This window comes from Somniosus microcephalus, chromosome 5, assembly GCF_052327205.1.
Source record: "Somniosus microcephalus isolate GS21.2 chromosome 5, FLI_Smic_1.0, whole genome shotgun sequence".
NCBI classification, from domain to species: Eukaryota; Metazoa; Chordata; class Chondrichthyes; order Squaliformes; family Somniosidae; genus Somniosus; species Somniosus microcephalus.
The window spans coordinates 141,018,971-141,038,993 of NC_140991.1; the positions used below are offsets into that span (position 1 = coordinate 141,018,971).

Genomic DNA, 20,023 nt, shown 5'->3' on the forward strand with positions numbered 1-20,023 from the left:
ATTGCATACACCTTTCAAACATCTCGGATGTTGGCTTTTTCCAATCACTACCAACTTTAACTTGTGTGTGCCTGCAGCATTGGCACACCCAAGAACAGTCAACCTGTCCTTAGCATCCTTAAAACCTGCTGGTGCACTCTCATCAGCCGTTGCTAATGTTTTTCTAGGAACGTAGCGCCAGAACAGAGCTGTTTCATCAGCATTGTAAATTTGTTCAGGACCGAGGTTTTCATCTGATATTATTTTTGCAAACTCATCTATGTAATTTTCAGCTGCTTCATGATCAGCAGAAGCTTTTTCACCACAGATTTTCAGATATTTTATACCATGACGCTTCTTAAATTTATGCAGCCAACCTTCTGAATATTCACACTCAACTTCAATGTTCAGTTCTTCATGGTATATTCTAGCTTGCTTCATGACCATCAAACCAGTCAGTGGCACACGTTCACCTCTGCGTTGTCGAATCCACTCAATCAGCACACGGTCAAGATCTTCATTTTTTGCCCTATGCAATGTTTTCCTAATTTTCATTAGTTTATGGTCATCACTGTCAGTGTAAAATTTCAACAACTTGTCTTTCTGTTTCTTTAAGTCATATACGGTGGTACTTCCCACACCATATTCTTCAGTAAGATGTCGCACAGACACACCACGATCAAGCTTCTGCAATAACTCCACTTTCTGCGATATCGATAATGAGTGATGCTTCCTTCTCTGCTTCTCACTGTTACCCATTGGGGTATCTGCAGCTCTTTTTAGCATTTTCACAAATTGTTAAAAGCCAGCAAATATCTAAGAGAGCAGCAAATATCTAAGAGAGCTGCAAATATCTAAGAGAGCTGCAAATATCTAAGAGAGCAGCAAATATCTAAGAGAGCAGCAAATATCTAAGAGAGCAGCAAATAGCAGCAAATATCTAAGAGAGCAGCAAATATCACACAGAGCAGCATAACACCTGCGTGGGTCAAGCATCAGCAGCGTCGGATCATGCTTTGCACCACTTTCGGCTTTCAGAGGTTTTCTGGTTTCGGATGTGCAGATAAAGGCTGGTACACTATCTCTTATCCAAAATGGGGTGGGGGTCGGCGGGGGTGGGGTACGGCGAGGGGGTCGGGGGTCGGTGGGGGTCAGGGGTCGGTGGGGGTCGGGTTCGGCCGGGGGGTCAGGGGTGGGGGTCGGCGGGGGTCGTGGTCGTGCGCATTTCGGTTTTCAGAAGTCATGCTTTGCTCCACTTTCGGCTTTCAGAGGTTTTCTGGTTTCGGATGTGCGGATAAAGGCTGGTACACTTACGCTGAGCGATTTCGGTTTTCAGAAGTGCGGAAAAATGCTACACTATCCCTTATCCGGCTAGGCCTGTAAGTCGTGCGCCACTCTGGTCATGTCGTGCGCACGACTTACGCTGACCGAAAAAACCTTCGGTTTTTAGAGGGTTTCGGTTTTCGGAAGTCCGGATAAAGGGTAGTCTACCTGTACTGGGCTACTGTATTGCCCTTCACTAGTACAGTTGATTGGACTACTGAGATGTTCCACTAGTTTTCAATTTCACTTGTGTCATTGCGAAGAATCCTGAGCAAAGGCCAGGCGCCTCCCCCTGGAGTAGCTGAGTATAAATATACAGTGGTTATGCTGAGGCTTTAAAATGCACTGATTGCACATGAAGTACTATGTACAGTTTTGTTTACCATGCTTCAAAAAGTACTTGCATTCATTAGAGAGGGAAGAGCAACAAGGATCATCCCAAATATGGAGGGGATGAGCTGTGAGAAAAGATTAGAGGAACTTGAACTCCTCACTTTATAAAAAAAAATAAGAGTTATTCCTTCCCGAGTGCTGCTGCTAATGGAAGAGATCCCAGCTGTTGGATACTTTGTTGAGCATTCCTCTTCTCCAAAGAATTTCCATCTACAATATGCCATGACTCGAATTACTTCCAGCTGTGTTGCAATGCCAGTAGGAGTACGACAGAGAGGAGAGGGCCTGATCCAAGCTGATTTTTGTCATCAAATATGCTGACCAGGCCCCCAAAACATTGAGGGCTATATTTTCCTGAGCCTGCCCCTACAAGCCAAGCTCGAGGCCTTCAGCAGATAAGGCATTGAGGTGAGGTGGAGGGAGAGGTGACTGCCATAAGGTCTGCACCCTGCATTTGGAGCCATTCCCACTTCGGACCCATGCCTATCACCATCATTCTCCTGGTTGTCCCAGGAGTGATGGAAACATGGCAGATGGGAGGGAAATGGGCTGTGAACTCGGGCCCTACCACCAGCTGGTATTTGCATGTAGCAATTAGCAAAGAAGGAACCAATGTTGGTCCCAACAGGGCAGGGCGATTAGGAGACACTAGGCCTCACTACCCAATTTCATCCCATTTTCTACTACTATCCCGCCAAATTTCAGATGGGATAGCAGAATAAAATGCACAATCCACGTATGTATGATACAAATTATAGTAATCTGGGAGGTTATGATTAAGGTTATCCACCAGGTGGTGCTGTAGCCAATGCTGGTGCTAAGGTCAGAGGTTTGCTTCCTGTTAAGGTCAGAGGTTTGCTTCCTGTCAAGGTCAGCAAAGGTGGAATGCCAGGATGCAGGCATGATGTTTGTTACTCTGTTTGTTTAATAAAATACTCGTAATAGTTCCAAGATATCGCCTCTTCGAGTTCTTGTTCCACTACATGGATTTATCACATTTGGCGATGAGGTAAAAAGGACCCTGGATAAAGAAGAGAAGTCTGCCAGGACTTTTAAACAACAAAATCATGAGCTGGAGTTAGCTACCAGTTGGAAGAGAGCATGGCTGCCATGGTAGGAACGGTTTCTGCTTTTGATAGTCAAGCACAAACCTGGGAGGAATACTGTGAAGTGTTGGGTTATTTTTTCGAAGCAAATGAAATAAATGATGCCGGAAAAAGGAAAGCCATTCTGCTTAGTTCAGTGGGAAGCAAGGCCTACAGTTTGATGAGGAATCTGCTCAGTCCTGAAAAGCCTGGAGGCAAATCATTTGTTGAATTAGTGGCTTTGCTAAAAGAACATTTCAACCCTAAGCCTAGTGAGATTGTACAGCGGTTCAAGTTTAATTCAAGGAACAGGAAAGAGGAAGATAGTGTAATGGACTATGTAGCGGTGTTGCGTAAATTAGCACAAGATTGCAATTATGGGAACAACCTGAAGGAAATGCTGCGAGATAGGCTAGTTTGCGGAATTATGGACGACCGAATGCAGCGTAGATTATTATCCGAGACTGGGCTTACTTATGAAAAAGCATTGGAACTTGCTCAAGCCATAGAGACAGCGAACCAAGATGTAAAAGAAATACAGGGTTCAGACAGGGCTAATGCTACGCAAGTTGCAGGTCAGGTTGTTGTGCACAAGTTGAACATGCATCAGAAACCACAATGTGAGCATGTGAAGGCATGTTATAGATGCAAGGGCGATCACCTGGCGAGTGAATGCCGGTTTCTTGAGGAAAAGTGCTACAAGTGTGGGAAACAAGGACACATAAAATGAGCTTGCAGGGCAAAATCACCTGTGGAGGAATCCAAACCAAAAGGGGGAGGACAGCAAAACCAAGGGAGAGAAGTGAAAAAACATGGAGTACACTACATCAGCGGGGAAGCTGAGGAAGAAGAGGACATGTTCATAATGTATAGCATGTTAGAGAACATTCCAAAAGTGGCTCCTATCACATTGCAACTGACAGTAAATGACTCTAAGGTGAACTTTGAAGTGGATACAGGGTGTGGCATGACCATAATGAACAAGGCAGAGTACTCAAAATTGTGGAACCGTGCAAAAGTTCCAGAGTTAAAGCCTTGCTCCCTGCATCTTAAAACATATACAGGTGAACGAGTAGCGACATTAGGTACAGCAAATGTAACTGTGCAACACAGGGACACAGTGGAACAGCTACCTGTAGTTATAATATCGGGTACCAGACCAAACCTGTTAGGTCGGGGCTGGATAAAATAACTTAAATTAGACTGGGGAGCAGTAAATGAAATAGATGCGGGCAAACAGTTGACTTTGCAAGAAGTGGTGAGTGAACTTGAGAATATGTTCAAGAAGGAACTTGGCACATTTAATGGCCCCCCAGCTAAGATTTATGTAGACAAGGAGGCACCGCCAAGGTTTTTAAACAACGACCTGTGCCTTATGCCATGAAGCCAAAGGTAGAGGCTGAGCTTGACCGTCTATTGAGAGAGAACATACTGGAGCCAGTGAAATGTTCGGAATGGGCAGCTCCCATAGTACCTGTTTTGAAACCGGACAATTCGGTAAGACTCTGTGGAGATTATAAATTGACAGTCAATCGGGTGTCCAAACTAGGGCAGTATCCGATTCCCAAAACAGAGGATCTCTCTGCAAACCTGGCTGGAGGAAAGAAATTCACAAAGTTGGATATGAGCCATGCCTACTTGCAGATTACACTGGATGACGAATCAAAGAAGTATGTCACCATAAATACACACAAGGGCTTGTTTACACATAACCGCTTACCGTTTGGTGTCTCATCTAGTCCAGCTATCTTCCAGAGGACAATCGAAGGTGTACTGCAAGGGATTCCACATGTTTCCATCTATCTGGATGACATTCTGGTGACAGGAAGAACCAACCAGGAGCATCTGAGCAGTCTGAGAGAGGTACTACAGAGATTGGAGAGGGCAGGGTTCCTGCTCAAGAGGAGTAAGTGCCCTTTCCTGGGGAATGAGGCAGTGTTCCTGGGACACAGAGTGGATGCCACCAGGCTCCATCCACTCAAGGAGAAGGTACAAGCACTGCAGGATGCCCCTGCTCCTACAAATGTGGCTGAGTTAAAAGCTTACCTGGGACTGCTGAACTATTATAACAGGTTTTTACCAAACTTGTCAACTCTGTTAGCACCTCTTCACAAATTACTGTGCAAGGAGACACAGTGGCAGTGGGGAGAGGGCCAGGGGGTTTCATTTGAACAGTCCAAGAAACTGATGCTGTCGTCGGATGTGTTGGTTCACTACAATGCAGAGAAAGACATCATTCTCTCTTGTGATGCTTCACCTTACGGGGTGGGGGCAGTTCTTTCACACTGCATGGAAGATGGAACTGAAAGACCAATAGGGTTTATGTCCCGAACTCTAACACCAGCAGAAAAAAACTATTCCCAGTTAGACAAAGAGGGGTTAGCAGTAATGTTTGGGTTACAGAGGTTCCACAAGTACATATATGGCAGGAAGTTCACCATATGCACCAATCATAAACCTCCTCTCTCTTTTCAATGAAATGAAAGCAGTTCCACAGATGGTGTCACCCCGGATCCAGAGGTGGGCTGTGACGTTGAGGGCATATGAGTATGTCATCGTCTACAAGGCGGGCAAGTACCATGGGAACGCAGATGCCTGGGCCATCTTCCACTGCCAGGCACACCTATCCGTGCAACTCCAGAGGACAGAGTTTTGATGTTGGAGGACACTAACACAGCACTTGTGACTGCAGAGCAAGTAAGAACATGGACAGGTAAAGATCCAGTACTGTCTAGAGTTTGAGAATATGTGGTGAGGGGATGGCCACAGCATCCGGAAGGGGCTGACTTCACACCCTACAGTGTCAGGAAAACAGAGCTGAGTGTGCAGGATGGTTGCGTGTTGTGGGGAGCACGAGTGATTATTCCACAGCCAGCACGACAGTCTATCCTTGAGCAACTACATCAGTGTCATCCTGGGGTCTCGCGTATGAAAGCCTTGGCTAGGAGTTACTTGTGGTGGCCAAAGCTAGATGAGGAGATAGAAAATCTAGTAAAGACATGCAGCACTTGTCAGGAACACCAGAAGGCACCAGCAGCGGCTCCTCTCCACCCCTGGGAGTGGCCAGATAAACCATGGAGAAGATTGCACTTAGATTATGCGGGTCCATTCATGGGGAAGATGTTCCTCATAATCATTGATGCACATTCCAAATGGATGGATGTTTATCCTGTAAATTCTGCTTCCACCACTACTACTATAGACTGCCTGCATCGGAGCTTCAGTAATCAAGGGCTACCGGAGGTCATGGTGAGTGACAATGCCACTTGTTTTGTGAGTACAGAGACAAAAGACTTCTTGAGAAAAAATGGCATAGTGCAGGTGACCTCAGCTCCATATCATCCGTCCTTGAATGGACTTGCGGAGAGAGCCGTACAAACATTTAAGGAGATGATGAAAAAAAGTGCAGGAGGGAGTTTAGCAGCCAAAGTGTCACGGGTTCTGTTCAGCTACAGAATAACACCTCAATCCACCACAGGACTCTCTCCCGCTGAGATGTTATTAGGTCGTAGACTATGCTCCGCTCTTGACCTTGTCCACCCAGACCTAAAAAGGAAAATGGAAAACAGACAAAACAAACAAAAAGAGAACCATGACAAAAGAACAAAGAGCCGAAGTTTTGGAGAAGGAGATGCGGTCCTTACCAGGAATTTCAGTTATGGACCAAAGTGGATTCCTGGCTTCATAGACTCAATGACAGGTCCAGTATCATACAAGGTCATGTTGGAAGATGGTAGGGTAGTATGCAGACATGTAGATCATATACTTCCCAGACAAGGGGAAATTGAAATGAAGGTTCCAGATGCAATGACTGAAGACAGGGTTGCCCCCAGTTATCCAAGTGCATCTGTGGTGCCACCCCCAGGGACAGAGACAATTCCACAGGAACCTATTCGTCAAGAGGAAACCATCATTGCAGAGTCAGATACTCCGAGCACTGCTCAGGAGCAGCTGGTGGCTTCACCACAAACAAGCAGGGACTTTACTGTCAGACGTTCACAAAGGACTCGCAAGCCACCAGAGAGATTGATACTGAACTGTTAGATTTGTCAAGTATGGAACATGATGAATGGAGACTCCTTATGTGACCCTCAGGAATGGTTGTCTGTTAAGAAATTCATACTGAAATCTTAAGGGGGGAGGGATATTGTAGTCTGGGAGGTTATGATTAAGGTTATCCACCAGGTGGTGCTGTAGCCAATGCTGCTGCTAAGGTCAGAGGTTTGCTTCCTGTTAAGGTCAGAGGTTTGCTTCCTGTCAAGGTCAGCAAAGGTGGAATGCCAGGATGCAGGCATGATGTTTGTTACTCTGTTTGTTTAATAAAATACTCATACTAGTTCCAAGATATCGCCTCTTCGAGTTCTTGTTCCACTACATGGATTTATCACACAAATCTTCAATCTTTGGCTATTCAAAGCCTTAGTTAAAAAGCCCCAATATACCTCTTTTCATGAAGTACAAGGAAATGCATTCTTTTCTAAGATGGGGGGGAAAGTAGTGAGTGAGGAGGACATAAAAAAACCTGCAAGGGGACATAGACAGGCTAAGTAAGTGGGCAGAGATTTGGCAGATGGAATACAACACTGGAAAGTGTGAGGTTATGCACTTTGGCAGGAAAAATCATAGAGCAAGTTATTATCTTAATGGCAAGAAACTGGAAAGTACTGAAGTACAAAGGGATCTGGGGGTCCTGGTGCACGAAACTCAAAAGGTTAGTATGCAGGTGCAGCAAGTGATTAAGAAGGCCAATGGAATGTTGGCTTTCATTGCTAGGGGGATAGAATATAAAAATAGGGAGGTATTGCTTCAGTTGTACAAGGTATTGGTGAGACCGCACCTGGAATACTGCGTACAGTTTTGGTGTCCATACTTAAGAAAGGACATACTTGCTCTCGAGTCAGTACAAAGAAGGTTCACTCGGTTAATCCCGGGGATGAGGGGATGGACATATGAGGAGAGGTTGAGTAGATTGGGACTCTACTCATTGGAGTTCAGAAGAATCAGAGGCGATCTTACTGAAACATATAAGATTGTGAAGGGGTTGGATCGGGTGGATGCAGGGAAGATGTTCCCGATGATGGGTGAAACTAGAACTAGGGGGCATAGTCTTAGAATAAGGGGCTGCTCTTTCAAAACTGAGATGAGGAGGAACTACTTCACTCAGAGGGTGGTAGGTCCATGGAATATGCTGCCCCAATAAACTATAGAAGCTACATCATTACATAAATTTAAAACAGAAATAGACAGTTTCCTAGAAGTAAAGGGAATTAAGGGTTACGGGGAGCGGGCAGGAATTTGGACATGAGTCTAGGTTCGGATCGGTCATGGCCCTGTGGGTAGCGGAGCGGGCCCAGGGGCCGTGTAGCCTGATCCTGCTGCTATTTCATGTGTCTAATTCTGTTAGATGCAGGAGATGGTTCTGTGATAGTGGATTGGCAGTTAGGATCAGATCAGCCATGATCTTATTGAATGGCGGAGCAGGCTCGAGGGGCCGATTGGCCTACTCCTGCTCCTATTTCTTATGTTCTTATGTTCTTATGTTCTTATTTCTCCAAAATTAATGAATTGCTAACGAAAATTTGTGGCTCTGAAACTGAGAATGTGATTTCATTAATGGCATTGAAAAATTGACATTAATCATTAAGCGCCCATGGTAATGATCCTTCAAGTGGCTCATTAGTTATTTAAGTAAAATTAATCATTTAGGCCCCAAAATTCCAATTGGGTCAAAGAATAAGTGGGGCAGATTTCCGGTTGGGGATGAGAAAATGGGGTGGTGGCCCTGTTCCAATAGGATTTCACCCCATTGGTGCCCTCAGGAAAAGTCCAGGAGGGGTGTTGAATATTCCATCCCTGCACGCACCCTCCCCTCCACCCCCACCATATCTGAGCAGATCCTGCTCTTCCCTTTGAATTCCACCCAGTCCAATGCCCTTCAAAGGTCTCAGCGGGATCTGTGTCAGCTGAGAGCTGGCATTAGTGCCACTAAAGTTTTAGGAAAGGCCCCAAAATGCTGCCAGCCAGAGGCAAGGGCATTGATTACCTTATTTCAAACACATCCTGCGTTTATTCAATCTGCTGAAGATTATTTTATCTTTGGTTCAGAAAGGCCTCGGGGCAGGGGGTGGGAATGGGTGGTGTCTAGTGGTACAGCTATAGGCTGATCCATCCTTACAAGGGTGGATCAAGACTAGCATTGCTAAAACACTTCTTGCAGGTGCAGTGACCTACTCTGGCTATACAAGTGATCCAATCAATTCTGTCAGCAGAAGGATGGCAGAGCAAGCCGATTAGAATTTAGTGTCCTTAAAATGTCAGGAAATTTGTTAATTCACCTGTGGAAAATGCAATTTTTGGTAAAAATGGCTGAATGTCAACTGAGAAAGAGCCAGTTTAATAACAAGACCTGTAAACTGCTGGTAAACACGGTAATGAAGCAACACAAACATATTTTTGGTGGGGAAAATAGCCATTAAATAAGCAAAATGCAGTGACAGAGTGAACTCTGTCTCAGCGACTCTCGGGACCAGGCTGTAGGCTCAGAAAAAGCTGCCTGACATAAAGAAAAGCACCAAGATAAAATAACTGCACAGGACATACATGGACATGAAGGATAGTGTCACAGTAAATATGCTGAAAACCCTACAAATGCAGCCAGCCCTGGGACATGGTGATTTTCCCAGACTTAACATCAATTCAAGGTTTAACATTGCCAAATGTCATGGAAGAAAATATTAATCATAGACAGGTATAAAGTCTGAATAAAATAAGTAGTTGAAACTCCAGAAAAAAAATGTTGTCATGAATTATTTCATTTTGGGGTTAATGTTAAACCGAAAGAGACAGATTCTAGGGCTGAATTTAACTTGCTTTGTCTGGCGGGAGCGAGGCTCTTGAATCAGAGTACTGCACTTACTACCCCATTCCTTTTCTGATCCCATCCACTGCCATTATGGCCAGAGCCTTTACAAGGGTGGCCCAAGTGCTTGCCTGAATCAGGCAGGAGCCTCATTGCTGTGTGAAAATCAGGGTTTATTGACATACAGGACATAGGACCCCAATGCAATTTCCAGGAACAAATGGAAGCAGTGGTCCCTAAAGGGCCAAAGATCATCTAGAATGTTTTTAGGTTATGTTTTTGTGGAGCCATGAGGAGTGAGGGTGTTCCCTGCCCACCCCTTCCTCCACATTCAACACCATTCCCTCCCAGGATCTACCTGCAAGCCATCTGACAATGTGTTGGCCCTTATTCGGGATGTGCAGCTTGCTAGCACAATGTAAATGAGTCTCTCTTTGCTGGCAAGAATGGCTGGGTGGTGGGCGTGCTCTGTCTGTTGCCCACCCATTCTCCGCCGGCAGTTAAAATAGACTCTAGAGTCAGGTCAGTTCTGAAAGAATTTAAAAAAAATTTATTCTGAGGATGTTGGCATTTCTTCCAAGGCCGGCATTTATTGCCCACTCCTAGTTGCCGTGAGACGGTAGTAGGCTTTCTTCTTAAATCGCTACAGTCCATGTAGACAACTAAGTGGCTTGTTAGGTCACTTCAGAGGGCAGTTAAGAGTCAACCACGCTGGTGTGGGACTGGAGTCACATATAGATCAGACCGGGTAAGGACGGCAAGTTTCATTCACTAAAGGATGTCCGTGAACCAGTTGGGTTTTTACAACAATCACAGCTTCACGGTCACTTTTTACTGATACCAGCTTTTTATTTCCAGATTTTAAAATTGAATGGTGGGATTTGAACTCTCCTATTAGCCCAGTTACATAACCACTGAAACATATTTCAAACAGATCTAATTAACAGACATATGACCCAAGAGATTATAGCCATGATCTCTATTTATTTTTATGAATTCTGCTGGCAAAATCTCCTTTCATCGCTACAAACAACAGGATAATTTTAAACAAACCTACGGGTGGGAAACAGTCAGGTCCGGGTCCGGGTCCGCCACCTATTTTTATCGGCTTGGATTGACTCTCCATTGATTTCAACAGAGTGTAAGATCAGGCAAGCGGGAAAACCAGCGGCCGACCCGAATCCGACCATTTCACACCCGGCGGGTAGGCTAACATGACGTCCTAAGTGTGTAGTTTGATGGCATTAGTTACAATTTTAATTGAAGATTTCAGCTAGGTGTTTAATTCTCATCACAGCTGAGTGAATCTTGGTGTAATAATCTATTTTGCCCCTGGTACATCTGACTAAAGAATAAATGCATTAACATTTATTACATTGATAGATCATGGTTTTAGCAATTTCATTTTAGAGCTGTGATTGTTCGCTCTGCTGTGTAAAATTAATGTGGCTCTAAGTTTCTTGTATAGGGTGTGAACATATAACTCACTAAACCCCTTAAATATTTAATTTGCTGCAATGTGATGTTGCAATCCTTTTAAATTACATTTATAATTCAGCACTTGTCAGACACACTCTCAGCTTGTCACTATAATTTTGACAAAATGGCCCAAGGTTATTCAGTTGATGAAGAGTTGCTTCACAGTGGAAAAATAGCGTGGCTACTTGGGAAGAACTTGTACCATTTCTTGAACATGATAAAGCTACTGTTGCATTTTAATTTTTTTGTGCTAGATATCCTGGGGTTCAGCACCACTGACTACTCCCGTGAATAGACCTTCATCCCCGATGTACTAGAAAACGCTGTTCAATATATCGGTAAATGTAGCGAGGTCCAAGAGTTGAACAGAGAATTCTTATCAATATACCTAATTTACTGGAATATATCATGCACGACCATATGCTCTCACTTTCAGTAGGGCAGAAGAATACACACTCTATCAGACTGTGGCTCAGGCTGTAATCCAACAGACAAATTTATTGAACATCTGGTCTGGAGTTTCCTCTCGGTTGTGCTGTTTTTTTCGCATGATTCGGCAGAAATCGGTGTAACCAGCACAAAAATCACAGAATTTAAAGTGCAAATTGCATTCAGCACAAATCGAGTTTCCACGGGTTCATCTCATGACCCAGTGCATAGGGGCACGGGAGCATATAAATCTCAAGAATATCTTACCGAGATGCAGCCACCAGCTACCTCCAACTGGGTAAGGACCTATAAGGAATACTAGTTTAGGTTCTACAAGGTATATATTCCACACGAGGGTAAAAGACAACAGGTACATACACTTATCATTTTTAAATTATTAAATTTGGTTGCACTTTATTTCAATTGCATGTAGAGCATTTTCAGCTGATGCTGCAGAATATGGTTGTTGAGTTTGTGCTACAGAAAATGTTGTTGAAGATGTATTGTAACACTGTATTGCAAACATGGACAAAACTATTAATGCATTGGCGGATCAAGCATTTTGGGTGAATATTTTGGCCGTGAAATTCAGCTCGTTAGCCCCAGCTGATAAGGTCGGTTTGGGTGAAAAAATGGCTGCCGCCTCGCTTCTGCCCAATTCCTGCACGGAACGCAGTGGCTGCCATTTTGGGCAGGTCGGCAGTGCTGCCATTGCCTGCATTTGCTCCAGATATGGAAATTAGTCAGATAATGACATCAATCAGCGTGCGACTCTGAATTGACGCACGGTTATGTTGGATGTCGCTGTTCCTTTTAACATCTTCTCCAAAGCACGCACAGCAGAACGTGTGTTTAGCTGTACGACGACCCCCTACCAGCGCTTCTTAAAGGGCTTTCAGGTAAGTTTAGATTTTTGCTTTTGTACTGGTTTCTTTACATTTCATTAGAGTAGTGGCTTGGTGTAAGACATTTAAAACATTGTTAAAGTGTGAAGGGAGTGCTGGCAGACATTTGCAAGGCTTTGGCTCTTAAAGGAAGGCCTCTGAGAACACCATTCGCTCCCAGTCCTGGGGGCTCTAGTTACAGTCCCCCTTGGGCTGCAGCATGGCATGGAGATGGAGCAGAGGCACCAAAGGGGACAAGCTGCTCGCAGAGGGAGGAGGAGGAAGCTCAAGAGGAGGAAGCAGAAGGAAGGAGGCAACCCAGACAGCCCCTTTCTGGCCAGGATATCCGGGATCGAATCATTCGCTTGCAGTTCCAGTGACCACAACCCCAATTCCCCTTTCAACATTTGTCCCACACCTTACCTTCCCTCTGTTACTGACCATCACTGTGTCCTCTTGGCCACAATGCTGAAATAAAAGCCACCACAAAGCAAACTTTCCAATCCAAATTTATCCATATATGCATCCAATATTACATCAAAAAAATCAACTAATCACCCTTGTGCATTCCCTTAGTGAGTTCTTGCATGTGCCTTTGCGTATCTCAATGCTCTTATGCAGTGCTACCCCAGTGGCTGCAGCATGGCTGATGGAAGGCTGCTGACTTTCAGTGGGGGGAACTGCAGATGGCCTTTGTAGACGACCTCAAGGAGCTGGTGGCTGGGAGTGTGAAATCGAGTGATGATGTTTCTTCTTCTTCACTCTCCTCTCCCTTTTCTTGTTGACCTACTGACTGGGCAGGCTGGATTTCTTGAGTGTCTGAAATGAGGAAGGCACAAGGGTCTAGTTGTGGTGAGGGAAGGGGGGGGTAAAGCAAAAGGTGAGAGCTTACATCATGTGAAGCTTGTAAATCAGAAGATATTGTGGGATGAGGAAAAGAGGGATGTGAGAAGGAGGGTACCATATGAGGATACCGGCATCTTGCATTCTTTCAGCCCTGCCGCTAGCCAGGGGCTCACATATGCCCCTGCCAAAAATGGCCAGCATTGTCTTCTGCAAGGGGGTGAGGTGAAGCTGGGAATGTGAGGTGTGCCTCGTGTTTGGTAGAGGTTGTTGGTAGGTGAGTGATGGGGTATTTGTGCATTCCACTAGTCTGTGGAAATGAAACTTCTTTGGGCACTGGAGCCAGGTCCTGGTGACACCTGGCCCCCTGTGGGTAGAGGACCTCTCTTTTAGTGTGCACCCATTGCACAAAGCTCGAGTGCTACGTCCAACACCCTGGGTGCCCTTTCCCTGGCCTGTTGAGCCATTTGGGTTAGTGCTGAAGCACTTTTACCATCTTTGATCAGCAGAAGGCAGCTCACCTTTAAGAGGTGCAGGCTAGCTTTATGTAATGCTAGCCTTGCTCAAACAACGCAAACTTCTGCCCCCTGCTGAGCGCCAAGCCTGTCAGCAGTGCATTCAGTGCTGGGCTGTGCGCTACAATCATTATAATTAGCAGATAGCACGAAGTTGACGTGCTGCCTGTGCTCCTTGAACAGACACGAGCGTTTCATACATCGCGTGCCCGCGCCCGTTTTTCAGCGCTATGGAATTTCACCCCGTTTATCTTTGAGAGTTTGGTGCATGAATCTCCCTGGCTGCAAAGGTATTTCAGGAACGATGTTTCTCTGGATCATTGTCAGGGTCCTTCTCTGTCCTTTTATATAGTAGGCCTTCTCGTCTTCATCCATCTGCTCCATGGTGGGAGCTGCCAGCTCCACAAGGAAAGTGCCTTTATCAGCACTCCTTGTGAGCCAGGACGACCAGGAGTGCTTCCCTGAGTCATAGAGTCATAGAGTCATAGAGTTATACAGCACGGATAGAGGCCCTTCGGCCCATCGTGTCCGTGCCGGCCATCAAGCCCTGTCTAATCTAATCCCATATTCCAGCATTTGGTCCGTAGCCTTGTATGTTATGGCATTTCAAGTGCTCATCCAAATGCTTCTTCAATGTTGTGAGGGTTCCTGCCTCCACAACCCTTTCAGGCAGTGAGTTCCAGACTCCAACCACCCTCTGGGTGAAAAAGTTCTTTCTCAAATCCCCTCTAAATCTCCCGCCCTTTACCTTGAATCTATGCCCCCTAGTTATTGACCCTTCTACTAAGGGAAAAAGCTCCTCAGTATCCATCCTATCTATGCCCCTCATAATTTTGTACACCTCAATCATGTCCCCCCTCAGCCTCCTCTGCTCCAAGGAAAACAAACCCAATCTGCCCAGTCTTTCTTCATAGCTGAAGCGCTCCAGCCCTGGTAACATCCTGGTGAATCTCCTCTGCACCCTCTCCAAAGCGATCACATCCTTCCTGTAGTGTGGCGACCAGAACTGCACACAGTATTCCAGCTGTGGCCTAACCAGTGTTTTATACAGCTCCATCATAACCTCCTTGCTCTTATATTCTATGCCTCGGCTAATGAAGGCAAGTATCCCATATGCCTTTTTTACCACCTTATCCACCTGTTCCGCCGCCTTCAGGGATCTGTGTACTTGCACACCCAGATCCCTCTGCACCTCCGTCTTGCCTAGGGTCTTACCATTCATTGTGTATTCCCTTGCCTTGTTAGTCCCCCCAAAGCGCATCACCTCGCACTTTTCCGGGTTAAATTCCAATTGCCACTGTTCCGCCCATCTGACCAACCCATCTATATCGTCCTGCAGACTGAGGTTACCCTCCTCGCTATTTACCACCCTACCAATTTTTGTATCATCCGCGAACTTACTGATCATACCTTTTACATTCATATCCAAGTCATTAATGTAGACCACAAACAGCAAGGGACCCAGCACCGATCCCTGTGGCACCCCACTGGCCACAGGCTTCCAGTCACAAAAACAACCTTCGACCATCACCCTCTGCCTTCTGCCACTAAGCCAGTTTTGTATCCAATGTGCCAAGGCACCCTGGATTCCATGGGCTCTTACCTTCTTGACCAGTCTCCTGTGCGGGACTTTATCGAAGGCCTTACTGAAATCCATGTATACCACATCCACTGCGTTACCCTCATCCACACACCTAGTCACCCCCTCAAAAAATTCAATCAAATTAGTCAGACATGATCTTCCCTTGACAAAGCCATGTTGACTATCCCTGATTAATCCTTGTCTCTCCAAGTGGAGACTAATTTTGTCCCTCAGAATTTTTTCCAATAATTTTCCTACCACTGATGTTAGGCTCACTGGCCTGTAGTTCCCCGGTTTTTCCCTACTTCCCTTCTTGAATAATGGTACTACATTAGCGGTTCTCCAGTCCTCTGGCACATCCCCTGTGGCCAGAGAGGTCCTGAATATATGTGTTAGAGCCACTGCAATCTCTTCCTTTGCCTCACACAGCAGCCTGGGATACATTTCATCCGGGCCTGGGGATTTATCCATTTTTAGGCCTGCTAAAACCGCCAATACCTCCTCCCTCTCGATGTTAATATGTTCGAGCATATCACAGTCCCCCCGCCCTATTTCTATGTCTACATCGTCCTCCTCCATAGTGAAAACAGATGCAAAAAATTCATTTAGAACCCCTCCTACATCTTCCGGCTCCACACACAGATTGCCACTTTTGTCCCTAATGGGCCCTATTTTTTCCCTAGTTATCCTCTTACCCTTAATATACTTATAAAACATCTTAGGATTTTCCTTTATTTTGCTCGCCAGTGTTATTTCATGGCCCCTCCTTGATCTCCTAATTTCTTTTTTAAGTATCCCCCTGCACTTTTTGTACTCCTCTAGGGCTTCCTCTGTCTTTAGCCTTTTGTATCTGCCAAAAGCCCTCCTTTTTTTCCTAATCCATTCTCGTATATCCCCTGACATCCAAGGTTCCCTGTGGTTTTTGGAACCACCCTTGACCTTTACGGGAACATGTTGCCATTGTATGATCTCAATCTCCCTTCTGAAAGCCTCCCATTGCTCCGATGCGGATTTTCCTACAAGTAGCTGATCCCAGTCCATTTTGACCAGATCCTGCCTTATCCTATTAAAATTGGCCTTCCCCCAATTTAGAACCTTTATTTCCGGCCCATCCCTGTCCTTTTCCATGACCACCTTAAATCTCACCATATTATGGTCACTGTCACCAAAGTGCTCACCTACTAGCACTTTTTCCACTTGGCCGGCCACATTCCCTAGAATTAGGTCCAGTACTGCCCCCTCTCTTGTAGGACTTTCTACATGCTGGCTCAAAAAGCTCTCCTGGATGCACTTTAAGAATTCTACACCCTCTGAGCCTTTCACACTTTGACTATCCCAGTTAATATTGGGGAAGTTGAAATCCCCCATTACTATTACCCTATTAATTGCACATTTCTCTGAGATTTGCCTACATATCTGTTCCTCTATCTCCCCCTGACTGTTTGGAGGCCTATAGTACACTCCCAGCAAAGTGCTTGCCCCCTTTTTGTTTTTAAGCTCCACCCATATGGCCTCATTAGAGGAACCTGCTAATATATCATCCCTCCTTACTGCAGTAATTGACTCCTTAATTAATATTGCGACACCCCCTCCTCTTTTACCTCCCCCTCTGTCTCGCCTGAAGATTCTGTACCCCGGAATATTGGGCTGCCAGTCTTGCCCCTCCCTCAACCATGTCTCCGTGATAGCAACAATATCATACTCCCATGTGTTTATCAACACCTTCAGTTCATCCACCTTATTTGCAAGACTCCTTGCATTAAAATATATGCCATCCAGCCTTGCCCTTATATATTTGCCCTGTCTACCAAGCTGACTTGTTTTTTTCTCTATAATTGGCAGCACATCACCCCCTATTTCAGCTCCCCTCTGTATCCCATCCCCCTGCCAAGTTAGTTTAAACCCCCCCCAACAGTGCTAGCAAACCTCCCCTCAAGGAAACCTTCTGCTTCCGCTCTACCGATCATGGACTCTCTCTCCCCCTGCCGTGATTGCAGACCTCTCCCCCCACCACCCTCCAGCCCCAATGGTCTCTCTCTCTCCATCCAGCCAATCGCGGCTGATCCCATGCCCCCCAAGCCCTGATTGTCGCCCTTCCCCCTCCAGTGATGGCTTCTCTCCACCGCAAACCCCCCCCACCCCCCCAGCCCTGATCTTCCCCCCTCCAGTGATGGCTTCTCTCCACCGCAAACCCCCCCACCCCCCCAGCCCTGATCTTCCCCCCTCCAGTGATGGCTTCTGTCCACCCCCTCCCCCCCCCAGCCCTGATCTTCCCCCCTCCAGTGATGGCTTCTCTCCACCCCCTCCCCCCCAGCCCTGATCTTCCCCCTCCAGTGATGGCTTCTCTTCACCCCCTCCCCCCAGCCCTGATCTCCCCCTCCAGTGATGGTTTCTCTCCACCCCCTCCCCCCCCAGCCCTGATCTTCCCCCCTCCAGTGATGGCTTCTCTCCACCCCCTCCCCCCCAGCCCTGATCTTCCCCCTCCAGTGATGGCTTCTCTTCACCCCCTCCCCCCAGCCCTGATCTTCCCCCTCCAGTGATGGTTTCTCTCCACCCCCTCCCCCCCCAGCCCTGATCTTCCCCCTCCAGTGATGGTTTCTCTCCACCCCCTCCCCCCACAGCCCTGATCTTCCCCCCTCCAGTGATGGCTTCTCTCCACCCCCTCCCCCCCAGCCCTGATCTTCCCCCTCCAGTGATGGTTTCTCTCCACCCCCTCCCCCCCCAGCCCTGATCTTCCCCCTGCAGTGATGGTTTCTCTCCACCCCCTCCCCCCCCAGCCCTGATCTTCCCCCCTCCAGTGATGGCTTCTCTCCACCCCCTCCCCCCCAGCCCTGATCTTCCCCCCTCCAGTGATGGCTTCTCTCCACCCCCTCCCCCTCAGCCCTGATCTTCCCCTCCAGTGATGGCTTCTCTTCACCCCCTCCACCCCAGCCCTGATCTTCCCCCTCCAGTGATGGCTTCTCTCCACCCCTCCCCCCAGCCCTGATTTCCCCCCCTCCAGTGATGGCTTCTCTCCACCCCCTCCCCCCAGCCCTGATCTTCCCCCCTCCAGTGATGGCTTCTCTCCACCCCCTCCCCCCCAGCCCTGATCTTCCCCTCCAGTGATGGCTTCTCTTCACCCCCTCCCCCCCAGCTCTGATCTTCCCCCCTCCAGTGATGGCTTCTCTCCACCCCTCCCCCCCAGCCCTGATCTTCCCCCCTCCAGTGATGGCTTCTCTCCACCCCCTCCCCCCAGCCCTGATCTTCCCCCTCCAGTGATGGCTTCACTCCACCCCCCTCAGTCCCAATCTCCCCCCCCCTTGCATGATGGCCTCTCTCCCCCCTCAAGCCCCGATCGGCGACCTCACCCCCTCCAAGCCCCAAAAGCCAACCTCTCCATGCTACGATCATGGCCAACCTGACCCCTCCCCACCGAGCCATGAATGCCGACCTTCGCCCCCCCTCCCGATTGCCGGGGACTATCCCCAAGGTTCCCCGGCAGTGGCCTCCTGTTGCTGGTTTTCCCACCCGGCAGCTGGCCAGCCTGTCAATTTGGCCAGCTGCTGGACGGGAAATGGAAGAATAAATGATAATGTGGCAGGACCTCGGTGTCCCTGACCTTGCAGGGTTTTCCCCATACTACCACGCTCCCTCATACCCACCCTGCCTCCCTGTAAATATAGGGTCCACTGCTTCACAACAGGGCCAGGACCAATATCCTCATGGGGGGTGGGGGAGGGGGGCTGCTAGTGCCGTTGGGGAAGGTTTAAACTAGCTTGGCAGGCAGATGGGAATCTAAGTGTAGATGCAGAAGGCAGAGAAGCAAAGCTGGAAATGGAAAGCAGAAAATTAGTAAGGGGATTTGGAAGGCAGAGGAAACAAAGGCTAAAAAATAGACAACAAAGGAGTTTGGCAGTGCTTAATGGTATATACTTCAATGCAAGGAGTCTAGTGAATAAGCTGAGGGCACAGATAGACACATGGAAGTATGATATTGTAGCTATTACTGAAACATGGTTTAAAGAAGGGCAGGAATGGCAGCTCAACATTCCTGGTTACAGGATTTTCAGATGTGATAGAGAGGGGGATAAAAAGGGAGGGGGGCTTGCAATATTGGTTAAAGAAACAAGTACAGCTGTGAGGAGGGATGATATGTTAGAAGGATCATCAAATTAGGGCATATGGGCTGAACTGAAGGAAAAAAGGGGCAATCACACTTCTGGAGGTGTTAACTTGATTTAATTTTTTTGGGAGGTAACGAGGAGGGTCGATGCAGGTAGTGCGTTTAATGTAGTCTACATGGATTTTAGCAAGGATTTTAACAAGGTCCCACATGGCAGGCTGGTCAGAAAAGTAAAAGCCCATGGGATCCCAGGGAAAGTGACAAATTGGATCCAAAATTGGCTCAGTGGCAGGAAGCAAAGTGTAATGGTCGACAGGTGTTCTGTGACTGGAAGGCTGTTTCCAGTGGGGTCCTGCAGGGCTCAGTACTGGGTCCCTTGCTTTTTGTGGTATTTATCAATAATTTAGACTTCAATTGTAGGGGGCATGATTAAGAAGTTTGCAGATAATAAAAAATTTGGCCGTGTGGTTGATAGTGAGAAAGAAAGCTGAAGACTGCATGAAGATATCAACGGACTGGTCAGGGGGGAAGAAAAGTGGCAAATGGAATT

General features: G+C 47.0%; 1 protein-coding gene across 2 annotated transcripts in view; it reads right to left on the bottom strand.

Moving 5' to 3' along the window:
• Positions 1–12,930: 12,930 nt before the first annotated feature.
• tfpi2 (tissue factor pathway inhibitor 2) overlaps positions 12,931–20,023 on the bottom strand; it is a 71,573-nt gene continuing 64,480 nt past the window's right edge. For both annotated transcript variants that reach the window (XM_085988288.1, XM_085988291.1), the window contains exon 5: positions 12,931–13,250. In XM_085988288.1, coding sequence (XP_085844414.1) covers positions 13,099–13,250 — 152 coding nt within the window. In that variant the 3' untranslated portion in view covers positions 12,931–13,098. The remainder of the gene's footprint in view (positions 13,251–20,023) is intronic.